The 17,807-nt window shown below is 37.3% G+C and overlaps 1 protein-coding gene across 1 annotated transcript in view; it reads right to left on the bottom strand.

Moving 5' to 3' along the window:
- The window catches only part of LOC101622315 (uncharacterized protein KIAA0825), a 183,070-nt gene that overhangs the window by 152,377 nt on the left and 12,886 nt on the right, over positions 1-17,807 (bottom strand). The window contains exons 4-5 of the mRNA XM_012721758.1: positions 13,268-13,426; positions 11,457-11,551 (exon numbers count right to left, since the gene is read on the bottom strand). Of these exons, the coding sequence (XP_012577212.1) occupies positions 11,457-11,551; positions 13,268-13,426 (254 nt within the window). The remainder of the gene's footprint in view (positions 1-11,456; positions 11,552-13,267; positions 13,427-17,807) is intronic.

Raw genomic sequence — 17,807 nt, 5'->3', positions numbered from 1 at the left:
CGCATGAGTTCGATTCCCGCCTGCCCCGGAGGAGATCCACATGGCAAGGCAGACCTCTCCTGACCCGCCCGCTGCTCCCCTCAGCAGTGTACTTCGATGATCTGTCTGTTCTGCTCCCCGTTCTGTCCCTGGTGAATCCTCTCACCGCCCCTGCACCTCTGGCTTGTACCCCAGTTCTGTATGCCTAAATAAATAAATAAATCTTAAAAAGAAAACAACTTTAGACTGGGTACCAAAAAAGCAAGAGCTGTTTGTATGATTCTTTCATTTTGTACTTTAGAGGCAAAGTGCTGAGTGAGAATTCTGAGATGCGTGTTCTCCCGGGGCTCACAGTCTTTGTGGGAGTCAAAGGTAACTAAAAAACACCCCTGAGACTCAAAAGGCACCATATGCCGAATATTAGTTAGCTGTGTAACTTGGCCTACAAATGCCCTGAGAATTTGGAAAATGGCAGATTTTAGAGAGCCCTGGGCCAAGAGTGAGAGTGAGTGAGGAAACTCAACTAGTCTTAGAAAAATGAGGAGTCTCTGTCTCTATGGGCAGATGTCTGAGTTATTTCATCAGGGATGCAGGTGCTTTCCACTCAGATCATGTGTCCAGATCCTGAGTACCTCGGAATCGACAGCTGAACACAGGACTTAGTACACAGCAGATTTTTATGTTCTTTGACTGAATGTAACAGATTGGCTCTTCTTAAGCACACCTTCCAAAGTGTTGGCTGATGAACTGTCAGACATCAGCTTCTTAAGCTTCCCCCAGACCATGCATCACACTAGCACCTGACAAAAAGAGTCCCAGCTCATCTCTTTTCTCATTTCTGCTTTTTGTACTTGATTCCCTCTGCTTCCATTTTGTAATTATCTGGATGCTTAGGCTGTACCTTACCTTTTTGTACCCGGTTTTATAATTACCCCTATAGTTTGTCTTCCCAAAAAGAAGAATCCAACAATAGCTAGAAAGAATCATAATTGATATTTATAAAGTATATCCAATGATCCTAGTCTTGTGCTAAATGCTTGCTGGAGGTTCACTTTTTTTCTTTACAAAAGATCACAAAGATATGCTATGATTTCTATTTACAGGTATGAAAATGGAGATTTAGATAAAGTGGTGGAAAACCAATTTTAAGCATGATTTGTCATAACACCACAGTAGGTGGAAGGATCGTGGGCCTCATCACAAAGGTAGACTTTATGACTAAAAAGATGAGATGAAGGAGTTATAATTAGGGCTGAGTTTGTGCTTGGTACAATATAGAACCACTGTAAGTTTTGAAGTACAGAGCGATAGGAAAAAATAAACCTAGAAATCTGTATTTCACACTAACTCTTATCCCTGTATCTGGCAAGTTATAAACAGTATACCCATATCACTTTATGTCTTATCTTTATCATAGCAGCATCAGCAAGTAACCTACACATTCATAAAAATGTAATGTAAAAATAAAAACAGAGCAAAAATCTGGAAGAGAGATGAGGCTAAACTATATAAAATCAAGATGGTATAATGCTGAGTCAATAAAAATAAAAATTGTCTTTCCATGCATGGATGACAAAAATAGATTTTATGACAAATTTAAAATCAAATCAAATATAAATACAGACTCCTCCTTCAGTGTCACTGTGCAAAAGAATGTCTATGTTGTGTATATAAAAAGTGAATGAGAAAGATAAAGGCTTGAATTGGTGGAATTAGAGCACAAACATCATATGTGTCTGTTTTAAAATGTTAATGGTACTCGCTGTTGATTTTAGTAATAAAGGAAAATTTCAAGGAGAAAAACATTAATCCATTAGAGATACAAAGATTAAAAATTAAGGCTAGAGTGAGCAGGATATGCTGGCATGAGTGGATGATGACACTAAACTTCGAGAGTGGAAGCACTGACAGAAATGAGTAAGGGTTATAAGAAAAAATTAGAGGGAAAACTCAGGGGTCTAACAGAATATAAATGACAGAGATGGGAACTTTGCAAAGCAAGTCTTTATTTTAGGCTGAGGCCAGAAATAATGTTAGTGTCAGGAATACAAATAATGCAACTCTAAAGAAGCCATTTTCAGATGAAGATAATTAGGATAAGACTTTTATATAAGTTGAAACTTGTTATGCTGAGATCTTATTACAGTGCCAAACCCAAGTGTGTGTCATTTCAGAAAGACCAAAAAGGGGGAAACTTACTAAAAGCATCCAGGGAGACAAGGGCATATGCAGCACGATATTTCTCATAGTAGCATAAGACAGAAGATAAAGTGATCATACCACCCAGCATTCCTAGGTTACCATCCCAGCAAAATCATAGCCTGGGTTATGCAAAATCTATTCATAAACATATAGAGACTTCCACTAAAACACTGGAAACAAATACAATTACCAAATACTGAAACAACCCAAATTTCCTTTAACTTGTAAATAGACCAACAGAGGCACCTTCATACCATGAACTGCTATCCTATAATAACAACAAATAAATGGAGGAATCTCAGATGCATTATACTGAGTCAAAGCAGCCACTATACCATTAAATAATATGTCACTTGCGATCATATAATTCTATTGCAGGATATTCTTGTAAGAAGAAAACTACAGAAACAGAGAGAAAAGTGATTGCCACAGATTGGGATGAAGGAAAGAAATGGTGACAAATCTTTATTTTGACTGGATGATTGTTAAACTACACATGTGTTGTAACTCAGAACTGTAAAGAGTAAATTTTCCTTTATATAAATTTTGAGAATAAAATATAAATATATATTATACATATTCACATACATATAATAAAATGTAAAAAACAAAATGATTTTAAGGTAGAGGTTATAACATATCACATAAAGGTGATTAATAGCAGAACTAAAATTAAAATTTCATTAGCAAAGCTTGCAGGGGGCAGGGAAGAAAACATAATGTGAGTTCAATTCTACACTTTTCTTTTTTAAAGATTTATTTGTGCATACAGAACTGGGGTACAGGCCAGAGGCTCAGGGGCGGTGAGAGGCTTCACCAGAGACAGAGCGGGGAACAGACAGGCAGATTGACTAAGTACACTGCTGAGAAAGCAGCGGGCGGTCAGGAGAGGTCTGCCACGCCATGTGGTCACCTCTGGGGCAGGCAGGAATCGAACTCATGCGGAAGCGGCTTTAGATTCTCAGTGCTGTGCTTTAACCCGCTGCACCACCAGGGGGTTATTTTATTATTTTAGTTCTTTTTTTTTTTTTTTTAAATTAGTGGTATAGTCTATTCCTTAAATATATAACCGCAAGAAATTAAAATAGAAGCGGTTCAGGTGGTTACAGCGGTAGTGGGTAGTATAACTGAAGAGTTCGGAAATTTTCATAGTTTACATTCAGAACATTTGTACTTCATGTACCATTTGACAAAAATATATGCATATGTATTATCTGTAGTTTAATTACAAAACAAATTTTGTGATTTTATTAATACAACTGTTCTGCACATAAAAATCTTTTTTCACCAGATTTCATATTATGGAAGAAAAGATCAAATTTAGATCCAGCCCCTCAGGGTGCATCAAGATGAAAGCTTCATTGACAGTATAATAAAGAACTAATTTTAAATCTGAAACACAACAAAAATACTATAATAAAAAAGTACTGTAATTTATTATCAGTTATTCAGATTTGTTATCACTACATTTAATTGTATTTTCTCTCATAATTATGTCATAGTAAAAATGTCTTCAAAAGTATCATTTTTTCTTTGTGTTCACATAGAAGCATAGCGATAGTCAGTGATGACCAATAATCTTGCAAGCTACCAATGTTTCTTCATAGTTATACAAACTGAGTCAATGGATATGTGAGAGCTACACCTGGCAGAACCTCTGCTAAAAATTTTAGTAGGAAACCATCGTAGAGACTTTGGAGTCTAAGCAGTATTTTACAGGGGAAAGACTTAAAGAATAGTTATTGAAAAAAGAACGTACTCATTCATACAAGCAAGCTTTTAATAGCTTTTGATCCACTGCAAGAACTCAAAGTGCTAGTATGTGAATGTATAATTAGGTAGGAGAAAATTCATTACAAAGTGAATTTTGGTTCAATTTGACAAGCCAAAAGAAAAAGGGAAATCTCCCATGGCTGCTTTTGAGAAAATCATTATACCTTCCTTTCATCAAAATATTGCCAATTCTGCATTGCTGTCAATAGCATTTAGCATATTTACTTAGGTTGTCTGTTTTCTACATCACTAAAGTTACAGACCTTTAAACCCTATCCCTGTTAACGTAAGTAACACGTTACATGTCTTACATCTCGTACATATTTAAAATCACTCTTCCCATCACCACTGCAGTAGTCGTGGTAACGCACCACTAACATTTCCTGCTGTAGTTAGCATAGGTGTCTATGACCCTGGCTGTCATTCTTCTGCTTCTACCACTGCAATTGGGCTCAGGCCATGCTTCTCCCAAGCCTATGACAGGTGGTTTCTGAACACAGTGAAGGTACCAGTGCCAGCTCTGTTCTGCAGGAAATGAGACATTTAGCTGAAGGAGTCTTATTGGCTTTGTCAAAACTCTTAGATCATTAATCCGATGTAAAGGTTTCCCTGACTATTCGTGCTTTCTCCTCTATCATTCATGTGTCTTTCTCCCCTCAAAATGTATACCATTAATCTCACTCTAGCATCTACTTGAGGGATTTAAATGACACTCTCACTCTGAAGAAATGAGCATGATAGCTCTCTACCTAATCTCTGCAGCACATGATCTTGAAGGAGAAAATTTAACATACCTAAATTTTTTGCCAATTAGGAACAGATGTAGCCACACCACCAAGCAAACCTGAGAGCATCTTTTACAACTGCGATGTATAATCACTGCCTCCTTCACTAATGGTAGTCTCTAACCAACTTTCACTCCTTTTAATTATCCTGTCCCTCTATATCCCAGGCTTTGTTAATATCCTCAGATAACTCTCTGCTCTTGTCACACCTTTGTTTAAAGGCTTTATGGTTCCCTTGGATCTGATGGTTAACGTCAAACTTTTTTTCCAATGAAATTATTTTTATTGAGGTACCATGGGCTTACAACTGTGCATATGATTTAGGGGTTTAGGTTCACACCTTCAGATATACCCAGACTTCTACTAAAGCACACATAATCCTTCACCAAAAGTCCACTGATTTCTCACCCTCTCCCTTCCAATACCCCATCCTCCCTCTCAAATCTCAAGGATTTGTTTTTAGTTTGGTTTTGTCTTTCCCTTTGTTTCTCTATATTCCATGTTATCAGTGAAATCATCTGGTATTAAGTCTTTCTCTGCTTGAGAAAAGCTAAACTGCTTAGCCCTCAACCATACACAACCTAGACAGATATCTCATCTCTCAAATTTTATCTAGAAGAGAGTTGTTTGTATAGTGCCATTAGATGACTGATTTCTCTGGGATAGTAGGTGGTGGCAAGCCAGTTGTTGAGAGGGATATAGGGATTTGAAGAGAGGAGACAGATCTGTGACAACCAAAGTAAAAATCCAAAATGAATTTAAAGCATAATAGAGCAGCTTTTAAGAACTCTGTGATGTGCATACAATTCTCTGGTAAATTGTTATAAAATTCTGTGGCAAATTGTTATGTTATTCTACATAAGTGTTGTTCACAAGAGATGTTAAAAAATGTTTACATTCGAATAAGCTAAGTTAATCTTAGAGAAGTGGCAGAGAGAAGTGGTTGTAAGAACACGAACATGCACCAGAATCCTAAAGTGGTGGGCCTCTGTCCTGAGTTTCCTTAGTAGGAAAATAATGATCATATGTTCTCTTTAAGGTTATGATTAGGTTTACAGTTAAATCTATGTATGCAATTTATTTCAATTATTTCAGTCACATGACACATGTTCTCTGTGTTTGTGATCTTCATTATCATCAGTGTTTACAGTAAGTATATAATAAAAAATTGGCCAAACATAAAATTGCCAGTTATATGGTGAAAAACAATGTGCAGTATGTTAGTTATATTTCAAAACACTGAATTACATGCTTCAAAGTTTCTAACAGTAGGTCATAAATGTTCTTGCTGCAAAAAATAAATGGTGTTTATGTAAGATGATGGAAATGTTAGCTAAGGCTACTGTGGTAATCATTTTACAATATTTAGCAAGTGGACACATCAAATCCCTTATACTTACAAAGTGTGTCACTTATCGCTGAGGAAAACTGGAAAGAAAGCAACTAACAATACAGTGTGGTAGAAAACACACTGGGTAGAGTCAGAAGTCTTCATTTTGAATACCATACCGCCATTTAATATTTGTGACCTTGGGCATGTCATTGAATGTTTTATAACCTCTCTAGTACTTGTCTCTCATTACATAGCTGTATTGTGGGACAAAGGAGATTTGTGTGGACAACATATACAAGGTATCAATCAGAAAACATAGGTTTACGGGTTCATTTGATTCATGTACCAAACAAACCCTAACCACTGAAAATCCTGATATCAGTGTACTAAATTTTTACATCCTAAATGTAACAAATAATGTCTATAAAAAAAATCCTGCTTTAGGGTGTAAGGATGGCAAGGGAAACCATCGTATTTGAGAAGGTGGGTTTGGTAGATAGGCTTACTGAATCTGAGGTCTTTAGGTGGAGGAAAAGGGAAGGTTTCTAGGGAACTAAAGTATGGGGGGAAAAACCCCAAATTTTCATTGTGAAGGCACACATAATGTATGTAATGGTTCAGAGGTATGTACTCATAAAATCATATTCCCCTTTTTCTTAAGCCCACTTCTCTATAACCAGGCATCCTGCTGCTGCATCAGAAATTTACTGCTGTGAACAAGTATAAACATTGTGCTAACGGCAGCACTGCCTGAGAACGACCATTGGAGAGAGCAGCGTGTGCAGTTAAAGGCCAGAGACAATATTTTCTACTCTTCACACACAAGGCGCACACACACTATAATCTGCATCAGTCTAAAGATACTTTAATGGTAATTATTATTATTATTATTAAAAGCAAACAATCAATGTCACAGATAACAGCTCTTTTAAAACACGCTTTCTAATCTGTTTCCTCTCAGATATATGGTTATTGTCCACCTGGAAAGGCCCCAAAGTGATCGCCAGAAATCTGCCACCACCACCCCTTCTGCTGTTCCTGCCATCATATTTAATTGTGTTTGCTCAACTCGAAGCCAAACTCATATGCAGTATATTTAGATGGTTAAAATAGCATAGCATTCCACTGTATTCACAGATTACTTTCAACACCACAATTCTTGGAAATTAGTCTTGAACAAATAAGGTAAAGAGAAAAGGAGCCACATAAATTTGCTCCAGTGACAAAGAAAACAATATCAAAATGGCAATCTGGAGATTCGCCATGAATGAAGGACTATAGAAAGTTCCTTTTGGTGAACTCTTCTGCAAATGCAATCACTATCTCATTCCCTACACCACATTTATTTTAAAGTAGATGAGAAAGAAGGCAAGAAGCTAATAGTAAGAAACAGTGAAAAGTACTTTTATTATTTCAAAAGATCAATGCACAATCACTGTACTTACATAGCATTAAAGGTAAAGATGGAGAACTGATATATGTGCTAATTTTTCTGAACATTTAAAGAGTCTTTTTCCTACAACAGCAAACTTACTAAATTAAAAAATGTATCATAATATATACATATATGAAACCTCTTTTCTGAAGTTTCAGATATAACACATTTCTTCAAATATCTGGAACATCACAAGTAATTAATTTGCAAAGGCTTGGTTGAATTATTTTAAGTATCATGTAAGAAACACAAATTCTATCACCCAAAAGTCAATGACTTCTCAACTGGTGGAGTCAAAAACAGTCTTTGTTGCTGAAGAGGTTGTGAGATGAATTTTCATAAATTAGCTTAAAATAAAGAATGGTGGTCTATATGTTAATCTGAGCCAAACACCACAGAATATGAAAACAGAATTCAGTTATCCTGATTGTCATCCAAATTTGGAAGTGAATAGAATATGCATATAAATTTTTCTTGAGATTTTGCAAAAATTAGTACTAATCAAACATCTTGAGAGAAAGCCTAATTCCTACTCATCTGTCAGGAACAGACTTTTCTTCTGCATTCTAAGTCTTCATGTGTTGGTTATTATAACTTGATACAGACCACCCAGAGCCTGCTATGTGTTCAAGGATTGTTCTGGATTCTGAAGACACAGCTGGACTAATACAGCTAAGGTGCTATTTTCACAGGTGTATTCTACTGTGGAGTGGAGCAGGAACTAGATTAAGAGACAACAAACAGACACTAAAATTTCAAATGATATATTATAACTCAAATAAAAAAGACTAGAATGTTTGGGTGACCTTGAGGGTCCCTTGGAAGGGTAAGACCTCCCTAAACTTAGAGTAACCTGGGGCCTCATGGACAAGATGACACTGGCCAAGAGAAAAGCTGAGGGAACTGCAAGTGCAAAGACACTGGGAAAGAGCTTGGAGAATTCAAAGAACAGAAAGAGGGCAACAAACTTAGAACATCAGGAACTGGGGGGAGATGTTTGGAGAGGAGATCTTATAGTGAGCAGACAACACATTTATGCCAAGGACTTTGGCAATCACTTCAAGATCTGTTCTACCTTTGAACTCAATACAGAGTCAAATCATGGAACAAAAGTGAGTGTTGTCCTAAATAAGGAGTCTTAAATCTCTGCTGTTAAGTGTCTAAACTACCCACCAAACACTCATCTTTTGAGACTTTATCTCCTGAGTGACTACTCATGTGGCCTTTAGACCCTCCTCCTCGCTCCATTTTCCCCCACTCTTTTCAAACCAATGAGTCCATCTCTTGGCCTATCAACTGATAGTTATTCTGAACCTCATTATAGGTGTAGGTCTGGAATTTACACACTCGTGGTAAATAATAATAAATAATATATGAGATAATGACTGCTTTATCTCACTCCCCAACTCTGCTAGTCCTTGATGACCTTATCTTTCCACACCTAAACACAGACTAATGCTGCTGCTATGTGCTGGTGCTACTATTTTCTAAGTATGTTTATTCTTTCAACTTTCAAAAACACTTTGGTATCTTTGAATTCACTTCATTTTGTCAACAGTCTCCATGAAATAGATACATATTTATCACTATTTCATTTTAAAGATGAAGAAATCCAAGTTCTCAGCAGAACTGGCTTGTAACGCCAAGAATTCTGCTTTTCACCTCCATCCTATTTGGAGCGGAGGGAGTATGGGTCATTATAAGCCTCTGAATCTTGAGAGAGAAAGTCCACAGATGGTCTGCTAATTCCACTGAATTAAACAGGCAAAGAGAAATTTAGGAGGTAAGTAGAAAGGATTCCTGTCTCTGAAATTGTTTCATATTGTATATTTGAGTTCACTCCTCTTCCCGATGTTATGGCCTCACATCATAGCCCTATATCTGCACTAGTACAGATATTAGTCTATTACCAATTAAGGTGAAAAAAAAAAGAGGACAAGTAACTTGTTAAATTGGTGGCTTAGGAAAAAAAAATAAATGCACATATTCAACTGAGCTGTTCTGAATTTTTTTTCTTTGACTGACTACCCTCTAAGATCATGGGTATAGGTAGGAGTATCACCTTGTGGAGCTAGATGTATGTATATACTCTTATCCTAAAAGCTCAATGTTCTGTGTTCTCATAATTAAGTGTGTTTTTTCAGATAACTTTGTTCTTAGAAATTCAAAGCACTATTTAAAAAAATCAGCATTTTTCAGATAACGAGTGTCTTAGAGAAAACAACAGAAATATCTCCCTTACCAGTTCAATATTAACCAAGTTTCATAAATAGCATTCTTAAAATAAATGGAAAGTACTAGAGAGATTAAGGCTCTCAGATGTCTTTCATCCTTCTAAGATAGATCAATTATGTTAGCTACAGCCTGTGGTTTGTGGTAGTTTGGAGCAGAATGCTCTTCATACCATTCTGTAAAAATCTAAGGTTCTTAAGATGAGATTCTAGCTGTTTCTATTAAAAATTCATGATCCTTTTATAGAAGAACTGTTTTGACCTGTTACTCTGACTAAATTTGTGGGAGTTCTTTTCTCCTACTCACTCCTATACATAACTCAGGGAAATAAACAAAAATAAGTTTGTAATATCGGTTAAAACACATTTCACTCAATAGTGAATATTATACAGAGCAAATCCAATGTTTTGAAGGATCTGTTGCCCCCAGAAGGATCTGTTGCCCACTTAGTTATGGGAAGCATTTATAGCTGGGGAAAAAAAAATTAATTTACACAAATTTAAAACTTTCCAAATAATAATATAACATCTTTTCTTTTGTTTCCAAGTGGAAATTTAATAATATCATGTAACCATAGGTTCAACAGATCTGGTTTCTCCTGTAAGTACTTCCACTTCCTATCTCTCCAAGCAACACTGGGGCAAATGATAGGAGTGTCTTGAAGGACTTATGTATGAAATAGGGTACAATTCCAGATGACCACCTGTCAGCAGACAAGTTTGTTGGGAGATACCTCTGTCCTTGATGGGGAAGCTTTCGAACTGTTCTACTTTGTCCGTAATGGGACGATGTATTTCAGGTAAGGAAAATGAACTATTAGGAAAACATCTGTGACCACACAGCTAAGCTACAGCTCTCACTGGTTAAAAAGCTGATTTTTTAAACCTTTATTTGGGAAACACTAGAATCTCTCTCTATCTTTCTCCAGACATTTTCTTACATAGCCTCATATTTCCCAGGGATGACTTGACAATTTCTACAGTGTCATGCTATTATTGTTTTTTTGTTCTGGAAAAAACATCTTGTTCATATCTTGTTACTTTCAAGATATGAAATACAATCTACATCATTAGTATAATATAGATCATTCTCGTATTTAGTTATAAGAAAACATGATACTTGAGCAATAGGAGTCTCATACATATTTATCTTATGTGAAAATATACTTGAGAGAAACATTCAGCTTTTTAAGTTTATACCTTATAATAGTCACTGAAATCTTTAAAATTATGTTTAAAAACAATAGATACAGAAAATAAATTGTGCAAAATAAACCACATGTGCTAAATTCTTAAACTGAATCACATTATTATTTTATTGGATTGTGTTGGAGTGTGTGTGTAAAATAACATACAACTGAGGTTATGGCAGGAAAGTGCCAAAATAACTGGCTGAAAAGCAAAAAATTCAATCACAACAGTTTCATTTATGTTTCCCCTGATTAGTCGAGTTGATATGGCTTGGTATTTTGTATGCAATTCATTAAATTGCTGTAAACAGAGGCACAGTATTATGATATTCATCAATGAATTTTAGTATTTGTAATGCTGAACTGTTATATACACAAGGTCAAAAATACTTAAAATTCAGATTAAAATCAACTAATTTCATCTCAAAACCTCTTGCAAATGCTTACTATGAAAAATTATTAGGAAATATATTTCATATAATTTAGAATTTTTTTCAAATATTCCCCCCGAACCCCCAGTCTTATTACCTGTTTTTCAGCAGTACACTGAAGGTCATCTTGTCCAGTCCTAGATAATTTGGCAACAAGTCTGACCAATTCCAGTTCCATTTTGTGATGGCTGACTGTTGATAAATGAGAACACACTATTGTTAGTTATTAATCAGAATTAATATGATCAGTAAATTAAAGCTCCAGCTGTGATAGACTAACTAAGAAGGAGGGGGGTCCAGAACAAGGACTTAGACAGATAACATCAATCATGTCCATAGAAGAAGGTTTTTATTACAATAAGACAGCAATTAATTTTTAAATCCATTTGGGGATGTAGTCATTATTTATAAAAATATAAATCAATTTCTTGAGTCGTTATTCTTCTGAGTATTAATGGCATTTGCCCAACAAGTTTCTCTGAGAGACTAATTCTTTGAAAAGTAAAAATAATTGGCTACTTTTTTCATATATCATACCAAGTTACAGTATTTTTTTAGTGCCCTGAAGCTTGACTCTAAAAAGAAGCAAATTTGTAAGTGCTATGACCCAGATTATAAGATGCAGCTTAACTTTGAGTGTGATATTAATGTTATTATTCTGGCTAAGAGGAGGCTTTAAAGAAAATATAAAGACCTATAAATGTAAATACTATAAATGATTCTTTTTTTTCTTATTGAATAGATAATTTCACAACAGATTAAGGAGAAAAATTGCTGTGAAAGATAATCTCATAATTCAGAACTGAATAAAACATGCCATTTATTTAAATGAAGTGAGGATAATTTAACAGCTATAATGATTATTTATGGTTTGGAGCACTCTGTACAACACAGAAAAGCAGCCAATAAACTCAAACTTAAAAACAGATCTAGTTTTAAAGTGTTATAGAAGTTCATGTTTCTTAAAACCAAATAATTTTAATAATAAGAGTCCAGGCTGATGTTTAAAAGCCAACAAGAACTATGTCCTGTCACCCGCTGATTAATGGGGCACTAAAATCTTGTCATAGAACAGGAGAATTCTGCCTAGGATTGTCAGTCTTTGAAGGTCTTATTCTACCACAGTATTGATGAATGTAGACGAGAGCCTTAACAGGCATGGTAAAATATTATCTGCATCCCCAATTAGGCCATTGTTTTAATTCTTATTTTCCTTAGCACTCTAGGTCAGGCAATTCTTTTCTTCTCTCCAGTTACTTCAAATAGGCTGTCGAGAGCCATCCAGGAAAAGGCACTGCAACTTTAGATTTTAAATAGTTTGAAATAAAGATGATCTTTTGAATGCAACCACTGAAACATGCACCTTAAACAATGGCATAATCTGACATTAAAAAATGTGTGGTATTTATCACTCTGACTTTATTCCAAATATCCTGACTTTAATATGAGGAGCAAATTCATTAAAATTCAGGAATGTTTTTTGGGTGGTAAAAAAGCAAATTTATCTCATGCCACTTACAATAGGAACTCCATGCACTACTTAGAAATACTTTAAATGATTTTACAATTTACCTCAAAAATTAAATAGTCAAAGATTGCAAGGTGTTTTGTGAGTTTGCATATTGGGCGGCTGAGTTCTGGCAAGGAGGGGAGGATTGTTATGAAATGCCTGGTACTTCAGGCCTTCTGTAGACATAGCCTAACAGATGTTCCCTCTGCCACGATGAACTGACCAGGTCAAAAGTTAAATTTTGCAGACCAAACATATGAATCAGTTTGACAAATAGAAAGAAGGTAAAATAACTTTCAAAGTCAATTTGTGCAAACCATACAAACAAGAACAAGCCTTTATCTTACTTGTATAAAGAAATACATTTAAATTAAATTTACCATTTAATTTCCACATACCTGATCGAGCATGTTTTCACTGAACACCTTGTACACATGGAAAGGGTTAAAGGAAGAAGGCTGATCCTCCACACTCCTCAAGGTCATATTTAAAGGTCTGATGGGTAATAGCTTTCCCTCTGAACCACTCATAGAAAACAGCTGCTCTTTTAAATACTCCTTCAAGGAAAAAAAAATTACAAGTCATGATGGTGAGAAGCATATATTCTCTTTAAAAATAAGCTGATCAATATCAAAATCTACCCTTTCAGCACATTTGCTAGATTACAGTGTATTACTTGCCTCGGGACAGAATACATTTTCAGAAGAAACATAGCAAAGTACCAATCAGGATTGCAATAAACCCATCACAAACAGGTTCACCTAATATATAGGATAGATTAGAAAACCACTTACAAACACTTACATAATGAATGTATGCTGGGTATGTGAGAATCTTTTTAATAAGCATTGTCCTGTTACTGGTTCATGTGTTAACATGTCTGGTTACCAACACTTAACTCAGGTGCATGATTATTCACAGTAGAAGATTGCTCATTCATTCATTATGTGTAGTTGCTACCTACTCTGTACTCAGCAGAGCGCAAAGTACTTTGATATTTCACTGTACGCAGCTTCACTCTATGTAGAATTAATTATAACACAAGCTCCCAAATTCAATTTTCATGTTGTGGACTGAAAAATATCAAGGTTGACTAGAAACTCAAAATATGTCATTTGAATTCTCCATTGGCAGCCTAGGCAAAAACACCAATCTACCCACAAAAAAAAAAAAAATACGGTAAACAATTCAAAGCTATTTTTATAGTAGTCTTTCTGAAAGACAACAAATTGAGATGATGAATGTTTTCCAAGTTATCAAATGCCTACTTTTAATAAACATGCCATCCTTTTAAAGTAAAACTAGATAAGTATCCTCTTGGCTTTTAGATTGTCATAATATAGTCTTCTAAGTTACAGTTAGGACTCAATGACTAAATTCAAAAGATTGAAACTAACCAGGCCTTTGGAGGTCATCTGGGATATTCTTGCTACTCAAAGTCTACAGCATTGACCAATTGAAACTGCCTCACCCGGGATCTTGTTAGACTCGCAGAATCTCAAACCTCACCAAATCATAATCTTCTTTTTAACAAAGAGATTGCTAGGCATGTGGAAGTTTGAGAAGCTCTACCCCACACCACATTACAACGGTTGACTCTAACAGGTGGAGGCACCAATCTAAGGTCATGCTGGGGTAAGCTGTAGAATCTGGGCAAGAAACAATAGAGCTGGGCCCAGATCACTGTGCTTTCCCTATGCCTCTCTAACAGCATAAATAGAAATGCTCACTATTCACCTTTGAAAGCAAATTTCAGATCCTAAGGTTCTTTGGATGTAGGAAAATCACTACTTCCCAACAACAGTCATTTCTCAAACTTGCCCCTCATGAAAAAAGTTCTAAAGAGCTCATTGCTCTTTGGAAAGGGAAACTCTGTTCTCTCTCTCTCTCCTACACAAATGTGCACATTAAATATCAGACAATGACAAAGTCATTAGAAAATATGCCTGGATTTCGATTTTTGAACAGAAACAAAAATTATCATTATTTCTGAAAGTAAAATCTTAAAAAATAATGTACATTCATAAAAAAATGCTTTATTTTAGACAACATCTTTTCTCACTGACTTTCCCCTTATTGGATATATTTTGATTCTTTTGTCCCCACAATTTAAAGGAGAAAAGTGTCTGTTCAGGTAGTTAATACAATGGTATTTTCTCCCTTGTTAATTTCTCTGACTCTCTGCTACATACTTGTTTCCCCCCTTTTCTTAAAAGCCTCAGGTTGGGGCCTCCTTGGTGGTATACGGAGTAAGTCTCAGTGCTGTCACTACAAGGGCCTGAGTTTCATCCCTGGCTGGCTAGGGCGCTGACCCACATGGTGCAGCAGACCTCTCCTGACCCGCCCACTGCTCCCCTCAGCAGTGGATGTCAGTAGATCTGCCTGTCCTGCTCCTTACACTGTCTCTGGTGCATCCTCTCACCCCCTGCACCTCTGGCCTACACTTCAGTACTTCTATGCAAAAATAAATCTTTAAAAAATTAAATTGGCCCTCCCTGGTGGTGCAGCGGGTGAAAGCACTGCACTAAGAAGCTTAAGCCAATTCCGCATGAGTTCGATCCCCGCCTGCCTCAGAGGAGATCCACATGGCGTGGCAGACCTCTCCTGACCCGCCCGCTGCTCCCCTCAGCAGTGTCCTTCGTTGATCTGTCTGTTCTGCTCCCCACTCTGTTCCTGGTGAATCCTCTCACCCTTCGCATCTCTGGCCTGTACCCCAGTTCTGTATGAATAAATAAATAAATCTTTAAAAAAAATTAAAAGCCTCAGGTTTTCCGTGATATTGGTTACTAACTAATCAGATTACTGCTTACCTAGTATATTTCTTTATCCTTTGAGCATCCTACCTGGAATATCTTCCCTGTGTAAACACAAGTTTCTTTCCTTACTCAGTTTTTCTCTTTTTCTTCATTGACAAGCTCACGGTCTCACTCACTGAAGCCCACAACCTATAATCATGACTTTACTCATCTGTGCTCATGTCCAGCACCTTCAACTGTAAGTTGGACTTTTATGCTCATATACCTTACCTTTATCTCATTTTTTTTTTAATTGAGACAAAAACTGGAAAGGAATTACAACATACTTCAGATATATGTCCCCGCTCCACACCTTTCACCAAGGTGCACACAGTCCTTCACCATAGTCCATTGAGTCCTCTTCTCATTTTGTTCTCCCCACTTTCCCCCATTCTGGTTACCTCAATTTTATTGCCAGGTTTCTAAGATTTGTTATTGGCTTGGTTTTATCTGATCCTCAAAGATAAATAGTTTAAAATTAATTTTGTGTCATAACTTTGCCTTCTGTAAATAGCATACCCATTTTCCCCCCTCACTTAGGATTGTAGCAGTAAGCCCTTCCTTCTCTGTATTTTAAATGCCTTGAACAACATGGAAATTATGGGCATCCTTGAATTTAACAGTTGAAAACCCACCTATAATTTACAGTTATCCCCTCCCTGCATGAACTGTTCCTACATTCAGGTATTCAACCAACTGGCTTCCCAGTTGTTCAAGGATCTACTGTACTTAGCAAAACACCTCAAGCTGCTAAAAACTAAGTGCTATTCACCAACGGAACAAGCATCACACTATAACTTTGAAATGGGTTATAGGGGTGCTATAGTGACTCAAAAGCCTGTAACCAGGTGGAAATTAGGTATATCTGTGGGTTCTCACCTGTGCACAACAGCCAAACCAGGGAATAGCAATTGACGGATTTATTTTTAAAATGGGAGCGTTCTTAAGGCCACAAGTAGCCAGATATCTCACCCCAGATAGAGTTCACAGTGCCAAAAGTTGCCTCCAAAAGGCCACTCATCCAAGGTGGCACTGTCCTATGGATGAGGGCTGGAGCTTACAGGCAGCTGGAGGCACTTACAGGCGGGGGCCACTGAGATGACTGCAAACCAACCCACAGCAACAGTCAGAGGGTCGGGCGGCCAGCACTGGACCACTGGATGCCGGATGGGACAACGATGGAGGCAGCAGCACCGGGAGGCAATATCTGACAAGTGACACTTCTCAGAGGTGACCAGACAACAGAGTGGTCATCCATCAACAGTGCTGAGCAGCACTGGCCAGTAGTGCTGATTATTAGGGGGCAGTGTAAGACACGCCATGATACAGTTCTTTGTAAGTTATTGACCCTCACCAACAACAAACAGCTCTTTGAGACACCAGACCCAGGGCCTTTGGCGCTACTTCCAGGTAATTTCAGAGGCAGGGCTAAAGTAGGCAGGCCCCAGTCTCTGCCAATCTCTTCAGCTTCTTTTCTTTCTTTGCAAGTCAGCTTCTAGGTGCACCTTTCTTCTTTTGAAGTCAGGAACAAAGTTCTGTGAGAGTCTGAGAGTTGGCGCATCTCTCTTCTAAAGCCAGGAACCAAGACTCAAAAGGTGCCTGCCCTGCCTTAAATGCTCTTTCAGACGCATCCCCCAATCCCTCGCCTACAATTCTGATTGGACCATCTTCAAGCCTATGACTGATTGAACCTACCAATCAGCTCATAGTGCTTATCTGGTGGGTGCATTCTATGCTCCAGGCATCAAATCCACAGGCCTCTCTATTGACTGCAGTTGGGGGAAATGACCCACTGGGGCCCTATGCCTTGGTGCAGTCTGGTAGAAGAACCACCTGCCTTCAGCCACCACTGCTGGCCTCTGCCTGCTGCCTTAGCTCCACTGGGGCACTGGTGGGGGGTGGTAAAATACCCACAAGCAGCTTCTGAGGTCAATGCCATGGCCTAGCAGTGGTACTTGGGAGCATGGGTGCGGGGCATACATGTCTTATTATGGACACCTGGAGCGTGGTGTGCATGTATATGTGAGTGTGCACACCTGAGCCTAGAGACCAGCTACAAGCTATGGAGGGGACAACTGGCATGACCAGAGATGATGAGTTAGAGAGAACACCAGAAAAAGCCCAGCAAAAGAGATAAAGGTAA

The sequence above is a fragment of the Condylura cristata genome, unplaced genomic scaffold (assembly GCF_000260355.1).
Source record: "Condylura cristata isolate star-nosed mole 26May11 unplaced genomic scaffold, ConCri1.0 scaffold00007, whole genome shotgun sequence".
In the NCBI taxonomy this organism is placed as follows: Eukaryota; Metazoa; Chordata; class Mammalia; order Eulipotyphla; family Talpidae; genus Condylura; species Condylura cristata.
This window is presented reverse-complemented; position numbering and strand designations above follow the sequence as displayed.